The sequence below is a fragment of the Plasmodium chabaudi genome, assembly GCF_900002335.3.
Source record: "Plasmodium chabaudi chabaudi strain AS genome assembly, chromosome: 10".
In the NCBI taxonomy this organism is placed as follows: Eukaryota; Apicomplexa; class Aconoidasida; order Haemosporida; family Plasmodiidae; genus Plasmodium; species Plasmodium chabaudi.
In genome coordinates this window covers 1,577,084-1,594,349 of record NC_030110.2, presented here as the reverse complement: position 1 = coordinate 1,594,349, position 17,266 = coordinate 1,577,084, and the positions used below count along the sequence as shown (strand labels likewise).

The 17,266-nt window shown below is 22.1% G+C and overlaps 5 protein-coding genes across 5 annotated transcripts; 3 read left to right on the top strand and 2 right to left on the bottom strand.

Annotated features, from left to right (window-relative positions):
• Window positions 1-1,294: 1,294 nt before the first annotated feature.
• On the top strand, window positions 1,295-2,752 carry PCHAS_1041500 (lysophospholipase, putative; the record flags this gene model as incomplete). The annotated part of the gene is made up of 1 exon (XM_016798486.1): window positions 1,295-2,752. The coding sequence occupies one exon, from the start codon at window positions 1,295-1,297 to the stop codon at window positions 2,750-2,752; it is 1,458 nt and encodes a 485-aa protein (XP_016655687.1).
• Window positions 2,753-6,422: 3,670 nt separating this feature from the next.
• On the top strand, window positions 6,423-8,018 carry PCHAS_1041400 (fam-a protein; the record flags this gene model as incomplete). Its single annotated transcript, XM_016798485.1, has 6 exons — window positions 6,423-6,553; window positions 6,701-6,974; window positions 7,074-7,143; window positions 7,305-7,414; window positions 7,510-7,743; window positions 7,905-8,018. 6 exons carry the CDS (start codon window positions 6,423-6,425, stop codon window positions 8,016-8,018), a joined length of 933 nt encoding a protein of 310 aa, XP_016655686.1.
• A 3,425-nt stretch (window positions 8,019-11,443) lies between these two features.
• PCHAS_1041300 (fam-a protein) lies at window positions 11,444-13,035 on the top strand (the record flags this gene model as incomplete). The annotated part of the gene is made up of 6 exons (XM_016798484.1): window positions 11,444-11,544; window positions 11,745-12,033; window positions 12,134-12,203; window positions 12,335-12,444; window positions 12,539-12,772; window positions 12,928-13,035. The coding sequence occupies 6 exons, from the start codon at window positions 11,444-11,446 to the stop codon at window positions 13,033-13,035; spliced, it is 912 nt and encodes a 303-aa protein (XP_016655685.1).
• An 852-nt stretch (window positions 13,036-13,887) lies between these two features.
• PCHAS_1041200 (fam-b protein) lies at window positions 13,888-14,763 on the bottom strand (the record flags this gene model as incomplete). The annotated part of the gene is made up of 2 exons (XM_735599.2): window positions 13,888-14,532; window positions 14,695-14,763. 2 exons carry the CDS (start codon window positions 14,761-14,763, stop codon window positions 13,888-13,890), a joined length of 714 nt encoding a protein of 237 aa, XP_740692.2.
• A 1,159-nt stretch (window positions 14,764-15,922) lies between these two features.
• Window positions 15,923-17,266, bottom strand: PCHAS_1041100 (CIR protein; the record flags this gene model as incomplete). Its single annotated transcript, XM_016798483.1, has 3 exons — window positions 15,923-16,153; window positions 16,241-17,119; window positions 17,252-17,266. 3 exons carry the CDS (start codon window positions 17,264-17,266, stop codon window positions 15,923-15,925), a joined length of 1,125 nt encoding a protein of 374 aa, XP_016655684.1.

Genomic DNA, 17,266 nt, shown 5'->3' with positions numbered 1-17,266 from the left:
TGCATTTTATATAGCGTGTATTTTTATGAAAAAATATAGCATAATGTTTTTATGGCTATAATATATCGGCCAAATTATATAATAAAATGTATTAAATACATTTGTTTTTTTACGCCTTGATAGTTTAAAATATTACAAAAAATACCCCTTATAAACACTATCATATATATATTTTGAGAATATGTAAAAATATAGATTCAATTTTTTTTTCTGCTATTTTGGATCGTTTTTATTTTGTTAATTTATATTAAATATAAAAGTATATATTGACTCAATTGTGATGATAATCAAAATTATATACCCATAAAATGAAAAAATTAACTTTTTATATATGTTTATAAAATTTACGGTTAAAATTATATCATAGATTTTAGCATTATATTATTAATTTTATACAATAATTTTACGATAAATAAAATGTTTATTATTTTAAATAAAAAAAAATGAAATATTTTTATGGATTTTCTTATAATGCATAATTAACGTATAAATCGCTAACAGTTGTAAAGTGTTATATCTATTTGTAATTTTTCTTTCGAGAGGATGATTACATTTTATACTTGTTGCAATTAAAAAATTATATTAATAATAATATATATTTTTTTTTTATGCTAGCTTAAATATATTTGCTATTATATCGAAAAAAAAAAAATATTTTTTGGTTGTCGCTTTTTTTTCGTTGTCGCCTTTTTTTCGTTGTCGCTTTTTTTTCGTTGCTTTTATAAATAAATATGCTATGCATACTGCATTTGATCATTATTATTTTTTGAGTAAAAGAATTATATAAAACATTTATTAATAAAAAAATAATAAATAAAAATTATATATTTTTTCTTAAACCAAATTTGAACTATCGAAATTAAAAAATTTAAAAAAAAAACAAAAATAAAATACTGAAAACAACCAATAAATAATAATTTGTATTAATCTATTATATCAATTGAAATTTCATCTGGCTGCATGAAATACTCGAAATAACATCGAAAATCAGATAAAGAACTATAATTATACAATTTTTTCTATTTCTTATAATTTGTTTACGATTTGCTATATTATTATAATGTACATGCAATGCTATTAATATTATTTGATGCTAATGTAATATGCACGTAGAGTTTGCATATATGAATTTTTATAAAGCCATAATACGATTTAGTATGGTATATTTGTTTGTGTTAATAGTCTATATACATATCTTTGAAAAGTAAAATTTTAATTATATATATATATGCATATATTGGGGGTATAAAAAATATATTTTTAGTTGTAATATAGACTCTTATATTCCATAATAATGATAATCGAAGGAATTGAATTGGATGATAATATATTAAGGGAGAATAGATCCCAAATAGCTGGTAAACCTAAGGAAGGTTGGTTATTTAATAAAAATGGTTTACTTTTAAAAACATATAGATGGATAGTTAATAGTCCTATAGGAATTGTACTGTTATTACATGGATTCCAAGGTGATACTCAAGTAACTTTTATGACAGAAAGAGTACAACTTACGTACGCCAAAGACAGAATAATAGTATTTGATAAAGCCCTTACGTATAAATATAGTTGGATTGAAAAATTTAATCAAGATGGTTATTCAGTATACGGGATAGATTACCAAGGACATGGTGGATCACAATCATCGGATGAATTAAGAGACAATGTTAATTGCTTTGATGATATAGTTAATGATGTAATACAATATATGAATCAAATTCAAGATGAAATCTCGAATGAAAATCAAACGGATGACGAATCTCATGATATAGTAACTAAAGAAAAAAGACTTCCTATGTATATTATTGGACATTCGATGGGTGGAAATATTGCTTTAAGAATCTTACAATTACTAGGGAAAGAAAAAGAAGATAGAATTAAGGCTAAAAATTCAAATAAAAATAAAAAATCAAAAAACATGCTATGCAACTTTAATGGTATTAATAAAACTGATAATGATGTGGATGATATGAATAATGCTAATGATTATGATTCCGATAATTCCGGTGCTAGTGCTTCTACTATGGCAAATGGTAGTTCTTGTGCTAATGATAAAGATGAAAGATGTTATAATTATTTAGGTAATTTAAATATTAAAGGTTGCGTGTCTTTAGCTGGTATGATAAGAATAAACGTACCATTGGATTCTGGAAACAAATCATTTAAGTATTTTTATTTACCTATAATAAACATCGCGTCTCGTATCGCACCACATGCAGGACTTATGGTAAAATTCCGCAATTATAAACCCCCCAAATTTTCTATTAATGTATTTAGAAATAATGAAGGTATATATGATTATGTAGTAAATTTAAAATGTGTATATGAACTTATAAAAGCAACAGTCACATTGGATTCTGATATTAATTATATGCCAAAAGATATTCCTTTCTTAATTGTGCATTCAAAAGATGACAGTGCGTGTTCTTATGAATGGGCATCTTCATTTTATAATAAAGCAAAGGTTGATAAAAAAGAATTCTATCCTCTTGATAACATGGATCATGTTATAACGACAACCCCAGGATATGAGGATGTTTTGAAAAAAGTTGCTGATTGGATTTCTGATTTAAGAATGAATGATAAAGATGAAATAAAAGATGAAATAAAACATGAAATAAAAGATGAAATAAAACATGAAATAAAACATGAAATAAAAGATGAAATAAAACATGAAATAAAAGATGAAATAAAACATAAAATAAGACATAAAATAAGACATGAAATCGAAGAAAAAAAAGAAAATGAGATATAGAATATGCTTTAATAATCCTTATATTAATTATTGTTTTGTATTTTTATAAATATAAATGTAACGTTTTTGATGAATTTTTTAAATTAAAACAAGAAAAGACAATAATAAATATATTATATCTTTTTACATTATATATATGTTCTTTGTTGTTTAAATTGTTTTTTAAATTAAATTTGTATATAATTGTTTTATTTGCAGTTTGAATGGATATTTATATAATGTTAATTTATGAATTCATACAAATTAAAATTAATTATATAATAACTTATAATTAACTTTTATTTTCTTATAATTAATAAAAGAATAATTAAAATAATAACCATTTATATTTATTATTTGCAGTTTCTTTATATGTAAGACAATTTTAAAGGCAAAAATGAAGAATCAAATTTAGTATTGAATATCATTTTTAAATTAAAGTGCTGTTGAAGCAATTTAAATTTGATAAGTATTACTACGTAAATTTGTGGGAAAACATTATTTAGATGTGTATATATGTTTTTTTGTATAATAGAATCACTTAGTGAATATATTTATCCCATAATGAAAATAGACAACCGATTTCTTAAATTAATAATGTTAATAATTTGTATATGTAATATAGGTTCATTTATAATGTATTTGATTAATTTGGTCGTGTAGAAGTTATTCCATTCACTGTGGTTGATACAAATATATTTGTAGAATTATCAATAATAAAACAAAGATAAAAATAAGTTACAAGACAGAATGTACATTAAAAATGCACAATTATGTATTTTATAAACATGCGCATATAATATAAAATTATACACATACAAATAATAAATACTTTAATTATAGCAAATGAATCAATCGTATTTCAATTATTAATTATTTTCGGAATATTCTTTCACAAATTATATACAATAATGTAAATAAGCCATAATATTTTTCATGTAAATAAATATATGAGTCTTTTATTAACAATTTACTTATTATAGATTGTGTTTATTTTGGCATTTACATACTCAGCAATAAGCTTAAAACATTAACAGATAACCTCTGTATTTAAACAATAAATAAAATAAATGTAATCGTTTTCGCACAATCTCATTTTAAAATTGTATTCATACTTTGGTTGGAATGATAAATTAATTTGAGAAGCAATATGGCATGGGCTACTATTTTAAATGTACATTTATATTTATCACCTAAGCATATATTATGTATTTCATACTTTATAACAAAAAACTACAATTTTAATGAGAATTATATAATCATTAATATAATAATTATTTTTTTTTGGTAGCACTAGTTCTAACATTACCACATTAAAAATTACTAAGTCAAAATTGTAATAGTTAATTTGATTTTATATTCGTACAATTTTAATCTTATAATACCTTTAAGAACATATATAATGAATTTATTCTCCCATAGTGTACCAAATAAACATAACATATTTTTTGTATTTAGTAGCATACCCATCCATTATTATTATTCTTGATGATATACCATTGTATGCTGCAATGAGACAATTAATGCACTCAAGAGTAATACTTTAAGCCTATTAGTAATTTTCCTTGTTTCATTATTTTAATGTATAAAATTTTATAACATATATATTATTTCGTAATAACAATATATTTAAAGTATAAATTTATAAACTTGTATATATATAATAACATAATATAAATATTGTTAGTCCAAAGAAAATTTATTATTAGATGCCTTTCGATAAAATTAGTATTAGTATTTAATTATATGATGTCTTCACAATAAATAATATTCCAATATTAGTTATTAGTATAATATTTTACTATTTTATATGTATATGCATATAATAATAACTCTAGTTCTATCTACCATATTATTTATAATTATTAAAACATAATATGATATGAAAATTTATTAATATATTCATATTTTATATTTTAACTATTTTAAATATAATTTATTTATATCTCAAAACTATAAAACTTAAAATATTGTATATGTAGTTCAATTTTTATTGTATTATTAAAAATGTTATATGCATAAAACATTTTTATAGATATCGTTGTATTGTCGAATCTCGATCGATATCCATGCATCTATATTTCAGGACTATCTATTGTATACTGGTAATATGTTTAATTAATTTTAAAAACACACATATTAATATGGATATATATTGTAATGTAGAGGAATATTCAAAATGAGTTTATTATAATTCATTGCTACATATATAGTTTTGTTATTATAGTTCAGTTTGTATAATATAATTTAATCAAAATAATAGTAACCCAAATAATAAGTTTTACTAAATAAATATTTCCATCAAGATAGAAAGGCACAATTCAATATAGGTATGGATTAATAGGTCTTATATAATAGATACTACAACTTCATATATAGTCAATATCTACATTAATATATGCAACAAAGGCATTTTATTTTAATCATATTAGCACGCAATTATATATATTATACTTTATGGAAATATATGTTATGTGACCATTTCATATTAATGGTTGTTTCCCTCTGGGAGGGTACATATTTGGAATTAATTTGGGGATAAAAACACTGGAATGATGTATATATTTAATCAACATTTATAGACGCAAAATATTATTAAATTATAAAAAGTTAAATTACAATATATCATGAACCCTAACTCAAAACACAGGTTCAGTAAACAAAACTATAACCCATAGTACAGAACCCTGACCCATAACCCATGAAGACCTTGACATCAAGAATATTAAAATTAAAAAAAAACTAATTATATATATTTTTCTATACTTTACAACTTTATGTTTCATTATTTTATTTTTATATTTTATTTGTATTTTTTTAATTATATATGTATTTTGTTTTACTATTAAAAGAGAATTTATAATTTGTATTAATTTATAAAAAACATGGGGGCCAATATTGCTACCAATAAATAATTTTTATAAAATTAACAATTTTGATAAAAAAATTATATTTAGTAAAATTTATATTAAAAGTGATAAAAAATCACAGGATATTTGATTCTCACAATATAAATTTTATCATATTATTGTTATGATGAGGTATAAAATATTGTTATTATATTAGTATTGGTAACATATATAATTAACTCCATTTCTAATATTAAATTAATTGTTTTTGTATTTAAAAATAAATAGGCATGTTTTATATTAAAAATTATGCATTATCAAAGAAATTTTGTAAAACAAATGGAAAAAAATAGTAAAATAATTATTTTAATATAATTATTAATGTAAGTATATATAATTATATTAAAACAATATATACTTTTATATTTTTATTTTAAATTGAGTTTAATCAACTATAAAAATATAAAACCTATGTATTCATAATGCTATATATTAAAAATATCATTTGTATAATATAATTAATGTTATTTATTTTTAAATATCATAATATTAATTAAATTATGAATCATAACATTTTGACATTCATTATTTATTAAAGTTTCTGTAATTGACGTCGTCTTGTTATTTAATTAATTAAATAAAAAATATATTAAACTTATAAATTTGATAAAAGCATATATTTTTTCGTTTAAATAATAATTTGTATTTTTTAAAAATAAATATTTGTTTTTTATAATTTGGTTGGATAGTATTTTATTTCAATTTTAATTATACTTTCGCAACTTTCCGAATTTTTAATTTTTAAAAAATCCAATATATTTGTAATATTTGATTTATCAAAAATGAATAAAGGATACATTAAAATTGTTTTTGTTTTTTTAAGTTTTCTTGTATATGTGAGCAATAGAACCCTTGCGAGTGAGTCTGTTTCAGATGTGAATGATTCAAATAGTGTTTCTACAAAAAATATTGCGTAAGAAAATAGACAACATATATAAAATAAATATACATTATATGCGTCATTATGAAAATATTATATACATATTATACAATGTACCATCTTATAAGTATATTTATGCTTTTTTTTACAAATTAAAAATGATTTCACTTTGATCAATAGTAGTTCGAATGAAAATCATGAAAATGAAGATTTGGTAGCGCCCCCTGATCCTGAAGAAACTAAAAACGAAAAATTATTAGAGTACTCTGAAGCTGACGAAACTGAAAAAGCAACAGAAATTATGGACGAAGTTATATATCGCTTAAAATACAATGCTAATTTTAATAATGCCTACAGTCGGTATTATTTAAACAGAATATCACATATAGCCTTTACGAAATATGAAGATCAAGATGCTGCAAGATTTCATATTATACTCCCCAACCCAGATAAGGTATAGATAGCAAACATATTTTTTTATGTTGCAAAATTAAGCTTGAGTAAAAAAATATAATTATTATATTCATCATATATATTTTTTTGTTATCATTAGTATGCTGATATAATAAACATGTTATGTGAATCCAAGGATTTATATAGTTTCGGTTCCAGTGATAGTAAAGGTATATAAAAAATAGTTAATTAAACGATTTAATATTTGGTTATCATTTTTTATGTTATATTTCTTGTGTCATTTTTCAATACCTTATGCTACTATTTTTTTGTTTTGTTAAACCATAATATTTTAATTTTCATTTATATAAAATTATAATTTGATTTTTAGGAAAAGTTATCCGTGAATACTATCCAAATTTAAAGATGATACAACGATCTTACCAAAACGACAACACACCGTTCAATACATATAGTTTTAGCTTATCTGCAACAGTTGAAGTAAGGAGATATTTTTTCCCTTCGTCTCGATATATATCGTATTTTTCATGTTATTACGCACGATTAATTCAAATATATATTTATTCAATTTGTAGGCATCAGAAGATATAACAATGATTGCAAAAACAACGATAGATATATATGACGACATCAGTGGCGATAAAAAAAAAGGAAAAAAAAAAGACAAAAAGGGTAAATCCTTGTCCAAAAATAGTATTTATTGGGATAATATTGCTAGAAAGATAGTATTAAACAAAAAGTTTATTAATGAGTTCGGATTTATTGTTAAAAGAAGAAGCGATCATGTTGGTGTTACCTATGTCGAATATGTAATCAATATAAAAACTTTAATAATATAATAGTTATATTTCATCATTCATCAAAAATATATAATTTCTGTATAAATGTACATATGCATAATATATTATATTCGTTTTCGCCAAGTTGAAATATTCATCTATGCATTATCCATTTTTTGTATTTTTCATAGGATTATCGTTATAGACCATGCCCAAAGAATCCGTATGAAAGAAGATGTGAAAAATGTATAACAAACCGTATGATAGTTCCAATAAACAAAATAATAAAATTCTTTAATGAATAAAAATATAGCCAACATAATAACTTTTAACAGTTTAATATTGGAATATTTATATTAATAAAATATATTTAAATTTGGGGATAATATACAGTTTAAATTATCGTAGCAAAGCACCACTTTTTCATCATAAGAAATTTTGTTTTGTATATAATTTGTTCACATCATTTAACATAAGAATACACTTATGAATATTTCATTTCATGAACACTGCAAAGGTGACTATTATATTTTATGAAAAATATTTTATTATGGTTATTGTTTCATACTGATATTTATAGTTTTTTAGGCTATAAATAGATATGTTTATAGTATGTTTTTAGATTTTAATTGATATATTAAAATACGTTTTATAATGTACAACACCTTTTGAATGTCCTGATATAATCTATATACAAATGCATTTTAATGAGTAATATTATAGCACATATTTTATAATAAACTATATTTGTTTCTATAATGAAAAACTATATTTTTAACGAGCATTATCGAATTATTATTTTGCTTGAAGCGTTAATTTGAATATGAACCTATTAAAAAAATACTAAGCCAAAATTGTAATATTTCATTTGATGTTTTGCTCATCCAATGTTAGTCTTATTACAAGTTTAATAATATATATAACTACTGTATATCTATGCCTTCGAATAAAATAAAATAATATATATGTTCGTATTTAATACTTTATCTATTATTATTACTGTCATTATGTTGTTAATATATCCCTGTATAATACAACGGAATAATTAATGCATTAAATAGAAATATTTGAAATCAATGTATAACATTTCCGTGATTCTTAGTTTTAAATCAAATATTTTAGAACGTATATATCATATTGCAAAAACACTATATTTTAAATATAAATTTATAAGCTTGTATACATATAATAACCTAATAAAAATATTATTAATCAAAGTAAATTAATTATTACATACCTTTTTATATACTATACATTAATGTGGAATTGTTTATGCTTCCATGATTTAACATATTTAGTACCTTGCTATTGATACAATAGTTTGCTATTTATATATGTTTATATTGTAATAATAACGGCAATTTTATATACTTAATTTTTTTTAATCATTAGAAGAATGATTAGAACAAAATGTAAATAAAACCTTTGAATATAATTATATTTGGTCATTTTAACTATTCTAATTATACTATATTTATACATTTCAGAATTTATATATCCTTAAAACTATGAAGTTAAAAATTTAATAGTGATTAATCTAATATTGTATCTTTATAGAAAATAAATTAAAATATATAGAATTATTTCTATTATTTGAATTTAAAACGTTAGAATAAAATGATACTAAATGTAATCGAAAATGAAAAGTATAGTATACATATATTTATAATGTAATTTATTATCACTATGCATATTTTTATTGTATTGTTAAAAATGTTAGATGCATAAAACATCCTTTATAGATATCGTTGCATTGCCGAATCTCGATCGATATTTTATGAATCTATATCTTATGAATAATTATTATATATAGTATTATGCTTAATTAATATGAAGCATGTATATATTAACGTAAAGGCATATTATAGTTTAGACAATTATTCCAAATGAAACATATTATAACTATGACATTATATTTTATGTTATTGCTACAGTTAGGTTATCAGAATACGATTTAAATTAAAATAAATATGGTACAAATAATAAATTTACTAAATAAAATGTTTCATTAAATAAAGAAATGAATAGATATTACGATATACATAATTCAATATAGCTATGGGTTAGAAAGTTCTATATAGCCAATATTTATATTAATATATACAATATATACACTTTATTTTGATCATATTAAATCAATATTAACACGCAATTATATATATCGTACATTATGGAAATATATGTTATGTGACCATTTCATATTAATGGGTATGCACCTTTTGGATGCATATCTAGACATCATCTCGAGATTAAACATACGGGATGATAAATATATTTAATCAACATTTATAGACACAAATATGATAAAATTATCAAAAATTAAATTACAATATACTCCGAACCCTAACTCAAAACGCAAACTCAGTGAACGAAATCATAACCCATAAAGCATGAACACATTGGTATCAAAAATATTATAATTAAAAAATAAATTAATTTTATGTATGCATATATATATTTCTTGATTTCACAACTTTATGTTTCATTATTTTATGTTTATATATTATTTATTTGTATTTTTTTAGTTTTATATATACTTAGTTTTACTATTAAAAAGGTATTTATAATTTGTATTAATTTATAAAAAAACATGGGTGTAAATATTACTACCAATAAAAAATTTTTATAAGATTAAGAATTTTGCTAAAAAATCCTATTTAGTAAAATTTGTATTAAAAATGATAAAAAATCCATATTGCTTGATTCTCATAATATAAATTTTATCAAATTATTGTATGAAACATTAGAAATGATCGCTGTGACAATGGGGAATGCATATAAATATAATGTAACACTCATCTTAAAATAAACTCCTTTAACATTTAAAATTGTAAAAATATTTTTTATAGTCAAAACAAATAGAAAGAAACAACAAAACAACTATTTTTATATAATAATTATTACAATTTGTATTTCTAGCATGGCAATTTACTCATTAATATAGTTGTTTGTGTATATTAGATCAAACATAGCCACGTGTTACATTAAAACAATATATATTTTTTATACTATTATCCTGTCTTTATATTTACATTATCAGATTTCTATCAGGTAAATGAATGGTGGTGTCATATAATATGCGTTCTTTCTATGCATGCGCAAAATTCCCATACAATACTCAAATGAATATATTTCAGTTTTATTTTTAAGTTATGAGATATAAAAATAAAAAGTTTGGGTACCTATAATGTAGCATAATAATAATTTTATATATAAATAAAACTATATTTTGAAATGTATAATATTTATTAAAGCTGCAATATTTATTGTTCACTTATATGCAACGGTTTAAATCAAAACAAATTTTTTTTTAATTTTTTCAAAAAATTCATTTACTTTAAATTTTATATATTATAATATATTATGTTTACATATATAATTATAAATATAATTGTAATATTATTATATAAATTTCAATATCAATAATTAAATAGTTAACATATAAAGAGACAAAAATTAATTAATAATATATAGGCCACAAGACACTTCACTAAATTTTATGTTTATTTATTAGTATACAATAATATTTAAAAAAATAGATTCATAAATATGATAAACGGATGAAATAAATAAATTTAAAAAATTATATATATTTTTTTAAATAAATATTAAATTTTAGAATTGTTTTAAAAAATTTTTTGCTTCGATTTAACATACTTATACATCATTTATACTTGTTAATTTACAATTTCTAAAAAATATATTAATATTTTACTTATCATGCCAAAAAATGAATAAAGGATATATTAAGGTTGCTTTAGCGCTTTTAAATGTCGCAGGATATATCCAAAATATAGCATCTGCAAACGAAAACGTCCCAAGCACCAATTCGTAAGAAAATAATTGCAACATATATATCTATATCGAATATAAATATGTATATGCTGTTTAGTATGAGAATATTATATATATATTTGTATTAATGCCGATATTTATAACAATTGAGAAATAAAAAGAACTTATAAATATCGATTTTTTTAAATTAAAAATGTAAATAAAATTTAAAAATATATCACCTTCTCCACTTGTAGTTCAAATGAAGAAAGTAAACAACTATTATCTGTCGGCATTGAAGAAATTGAACAACTATTATCTACCGATTCTGAAGAAGCTGAACATCTATTATGTACCGACCCTGAAGAAATTAAACAAGCAGAAGATGTTGCGGCCGAAGCTTTAGCTCATCTACAATACCATGCCAAAGATACAGATGATTACTATTTATATTCTGAGGAAGATGAAGGAGCAATTATATATTTTAAAAGTTTTAACGGTATTGACATTGGAAAGCTTGATCTTATAATCCCCAACCCCGATAGTGTATGAATTAGCAAGCAATATTTTTTAATTCATGAAATCATTTTAAAATAAAAAAATATAATTGTTAATATATAAATATGTTTTTTTTTGTTATTATTAGTATAATGATATAATAAACATGTTATGTGATCCCAATGGCGGAAAGAACTTCGATGATTCATTTATTAAAGGTATATAATTAATTTATTTAATGTGTCTATCTATATTTATGATGTATTTTTTGTCTTGTTATTATCAATGCTCAATCTGCTATTTAATCATGTTTTAATTTGCATGTATACAAAATTATAATTTTTTTTAGGAAGCATTGCTCGAATATACAATAAAAAATTCGGGATTATAGAACAACGTCATAGTACTTATTTTAGATCATGGCATGGATATTATCATGCATTAGCCAAAAAATTTGAAGTAAGAAAATTTTTTTCCATTCATCCTTCTAGATATACTTTTTTTTATATGATTATATCCTAATTTATGAAATATACTTTTTATTAATTTATAGTTATCAGAAGACCAAACTGCATTAATTTTGGTTTCATCAGATATAAAAGTCCAGGATCCTAAAAACACTAAAAATTATATAAATCCTATCGTAGAAAGTGCAAACTCATTCAAGCCTGAAATCGATACTGAAGAAGATATTCGAAATGGAAAATTATCCAAAACGTATATTAACTTAGTAGGATTTCTCATTGAAAAGGAACTTGACTACGTTAAAATGACATATATCATCTCTGTAAGCAATATAAAAATTTTAGTAACATAGTTTTATTTCGCCATTATAAAAAATACATACTTTCTATATAAATGTGCATATTTATAATATATCTATTCATTCACAATAAAAATGAAGATTTTACATATTTATTAATTTTTTAATTTTTTTCTCAGGTCGATGCAAATGTTCATTGGATTATCCCAAGTGCTGCAATTAGGAGGGGTATATACAACAAAATTTTAGATATCGTCAAAATAAGGGATCTTTTTGAAAAGGAATAAATGCATTTCCAAATAATTTTTTTTTAATTTTGATACTTATATTAATAAAATAAACCCACATTCATGGGTTATTCTTATTTTAAATTATTGTTATGTAACACCACTTTGTTTTTTAAATAGTTCTTGATACAAATATTTTATGTAAAATTATCAATAATAAAACAAACATAAAAATACGTCGTAAGACATTATATACATTAAAAATGCACAGTTATGCATTTTATATATACGCATACAAATAATAAATATTATGATTATAGAAAATATGTCAATCTTATTTCAACTATTAATTATTTTCGGAATATTCTTTCACAAAATATACACAATAATGTAAATAAGTCAAAATATTTTCCATAAATGCAAATATGAATCTTTTATTAACAATCTATTTATTACAAATTGTATTTATTTTGGGACTTATATACCAATCAATAAATTTAAAATATTTACACATAAACTCTGAAGCATGAACCCCAAATCACCAATATAGCTTATAATTTTATTAAAAATGTGTTTAAATTAAGTTTATTAAAATAATTACAAAATATAATTATAAATATTAACTAAAAATGACCAAATTAAAAATCCATTAATATATCATATATATGGATAGAAATAAGGACAAATAAGTTGTTAACAAGCACTAAACAAAGATAATTTAATTATATAATATGATTATATATTAAATTAAAAAGTATATAACAACAAAGCAAACAATTAAATCAAATTTCATTATTCTATAGAATGCAAAAAGTGTAAATTTTATGCTATAAAATATTAAATATATTATTTTTAATCATTTAAACAATTATAATAAAACATAATAATAAAGAGTGGTTATTTTGATATTTTTTATAAATTATAGCGATATTTATTGATTTTTCGCCAGCTCTTAAATATTAAAACCAAGGAAGGTGCAAGTAATAATAGTAGATACACCTGTCCCGATGCTGCTATCGCGAAAAAGGATCCTATAAGTGACAACCCCCCCATGATGAGTTTTTTTTCTGCTTTTTTTAACTTTCGATTATTTTTTAATTCCTCATAATTATTATTTGATATAATTTCATTATATTCATATTTAAAATGGTCACATTTGATCTCCAAAATATTTCCATCCTTTTTTATTATTCTTTTATTTTCTATCGGTTGTATTTCTAATTCGCCATTCCTTTTATTATAAAGCTCTTTTTTTACTTCTTCTAATTCTTTTCGAAGTTCATGAATTAGCTTTTTCGTTTTATTATCTACATTATTTAAATTGGGTAATGCATTCTTTTCTTCATGCTTCTTTACATGTGAATCTATAGCATTTCGAAGATTTGTTATTTCCTTGTCATCAATGTAGTCACTAAATTGATTTGCAAGACTCCAAGTTGATTCATAAAAATTATTTAAATCGAATTGTTTGTCTAAGTCTGCTAATATCCTATTATTTCTAAAATTTATTATATTCCTTTCAAAGTATTTGCTTCTTTCATTTACACAGTATAATTCCTGCAAAGAAATGAAATATTATTAACATATATATACTAATTTTAATTGCTTCTTTAACTTAACAATACATGAAATAATAATTTAAAATTAATGCAAAACAAGTATATACGAAAACGATAATAAAACATTATTAATAATAAAAGAAAATAATGTGCAACTTACATTTTTGTTATATTCAAAAAAACAAATAATAATTGAAAAAAAAGCATATTCTAAAATCCTGGTTCTCATTTTTAACTTTATTCATTAAATAAATGGAATAATAATGATAACTTCATATTTATTAATTTTTTGCATTTTTTATAGAATTAATTTATGTGACCGTTGTAATAAACTTGTCATATTCATTAAAAGTATTTATGGATATAAATACAGGATTTTTTTCAAATAAATATTAATTTTTCTCAAAAAAGTACCTCATTTTTAACATTTTAATTATAAAAAATATATATGTATAATAATTTTCCCTATAATTTGTTTTTTGGAATTTTGTTATACAAATAATCTTTTAATATAATTTATAATATATTGATATATATAATGATACGGTTTTAATATTTTATAAATTTATATTTTTATATTATTGTTTGCGTACGAACAAACTAATAAGTATCAATTAAAATAATAAAATATTAGTTACATATATATTTTATATATGAATAAATGCAAACATATAATGAAAACATTAACAAAGTATCGTTGTTATTTACACTTAAATGGTTTTTTATTTATTATATTTTATTGTTGTATTCCTCCAATTTTAAATATTACTTAATAATATTTTATATTTTATTTACCATTTTTTGTAAATTTTTTTTTCATAGATTGGTAGCAACAATTATATTTAAAAATATATCCATAGTACCAGCATCAAATATATGATTGTGATTAAAATTGTATTAAATATACATATTTTCAAATTAAATCCAAACGAATAATCAAATTACATATTAAATTGTAAAAATAATACGCATATAATCAATATATTAAAAGGGATGCTAATTTATTTTTTCCCCAAATCGAAAAATGACGTACACTTAATAAGAAACGCTTTATTTTCCCGTACTCATTTAGCAGATGTTAAGGCACCTTTTGTATTTAAACAATACAATATTTTGACTTTTATAAATAATAATTAAAGACAAAGAAATATTATAATTCAGTTAAATAGAAAATTTCATCATATAGAAAATTTATTTTATGTTATATTATAAAATAAGAAACAAACTCTTGACATGTACCATATATATACAATACTTCTTTATATTAATAAACAAATTTACTATTTAGTATCCTTTAAATTTATAAATTTTTTAAATTCGACTTTAAATATAAGTTAATTAAATTTATCACTTTATAGTGTCTTGTTTTGTTTTATAAAGAAAAAAAATTAACAAAAAAATAAATTAATAAACGGTACATGATCGGCCCGCGTAAGTTTGTACATATTTAATAATGATTTTTTTTTTCCACTAACGGGGTTTATAACCGGATTTGTCATTTTTTTCGTATCAACGGATTTTATAATTATTTGCATCGATCTTTTTCCTCCAATTGAGTTTATAACCTTTTTCATGTTTTTTTTTCTCTTCAATTCCTTTCCCCAACCAAATGACAAATACTAACATAAAATTATGAAAAATATATATTATTGTATAGTGAAGAAATATTTTAAAAATTGTATGCATACAATTTTCTTTTTATTTACCTTGTACGCAATAGCTAAAGTAATGGGTATTAAAAGAACAATAATTGAAATTCCAATTTGTTTGTATTCTTTGAATACATATATATCACCTATTCCTGTTGTTTCACTTCCTTTTACTTTGGTTACAGAATTTTCCGGTTTAATTACTGGGCTTGTTAATGATTTTTGAGATCCTACTTGATCGGTTTGATTAAAATTTCTGTTTCCAAATGGGTCCTGAAACAATTGCGATGTGTTAGTTTGCTCCTTAGGATTTTGTGGCGGTAATGAAATGTGTGACGTTCCTGATGAAGCTTGAGGTAAATCTTTTTGAGACTTTGATGTGCCATTAAATGTGGGTAATCCATCCCCTGTATCTTTTGATCCATATTGATTATTACCCGATTTAGCAGAGGTCCCTGCCTTTTCAGGTTGACTACTTATATTATCAATAATGTCTTTTAAAAAACTACTAGATTTATCGTAGGCAGTTTCTAAATTACTCAAAGATGTACTATATAAATTCTTAATAGTATCGGTTGCCTCTGCAATTCTTTTCTTAATTGTTTCAAAAGAAGCGATAGCATTAACTAAATATGTTGCAACATTTAAATTCATTCCAAAAGGTGATGTTGTTGGAATATCTCGTGTGCTTGAAGTAACGGATAAATCTGGTATTCCTGAAACACTATCTATGGTATCTTGTCCACCAACCGACCCATCCCCTGAGCCTATCATTTTGTGGGCCAATAAATCCATCTCCTGATCCACCTCCTTGATTAGTACCTGAAATTGGGGTATGGCTGCTTGGATTGCTTTGAAGATTCGTTTTATTTCCTGTGTCACTCCCTGGATCAGTTTGTTCACTTCCTTTAGGGTTTGATTTGTTTTGGGCATCGCCTACTACTTTATCTTTACTTTCTAATGTGTCAGATCCATTATCAGGTATGCTTGATGATGTTCCTGTTTCCACCGGGGGACTTGGTGTTTGGGCCACTGAACTTTGTGGTTGACTATTTTGTTTAATATTACCCTCATTGGATTCAT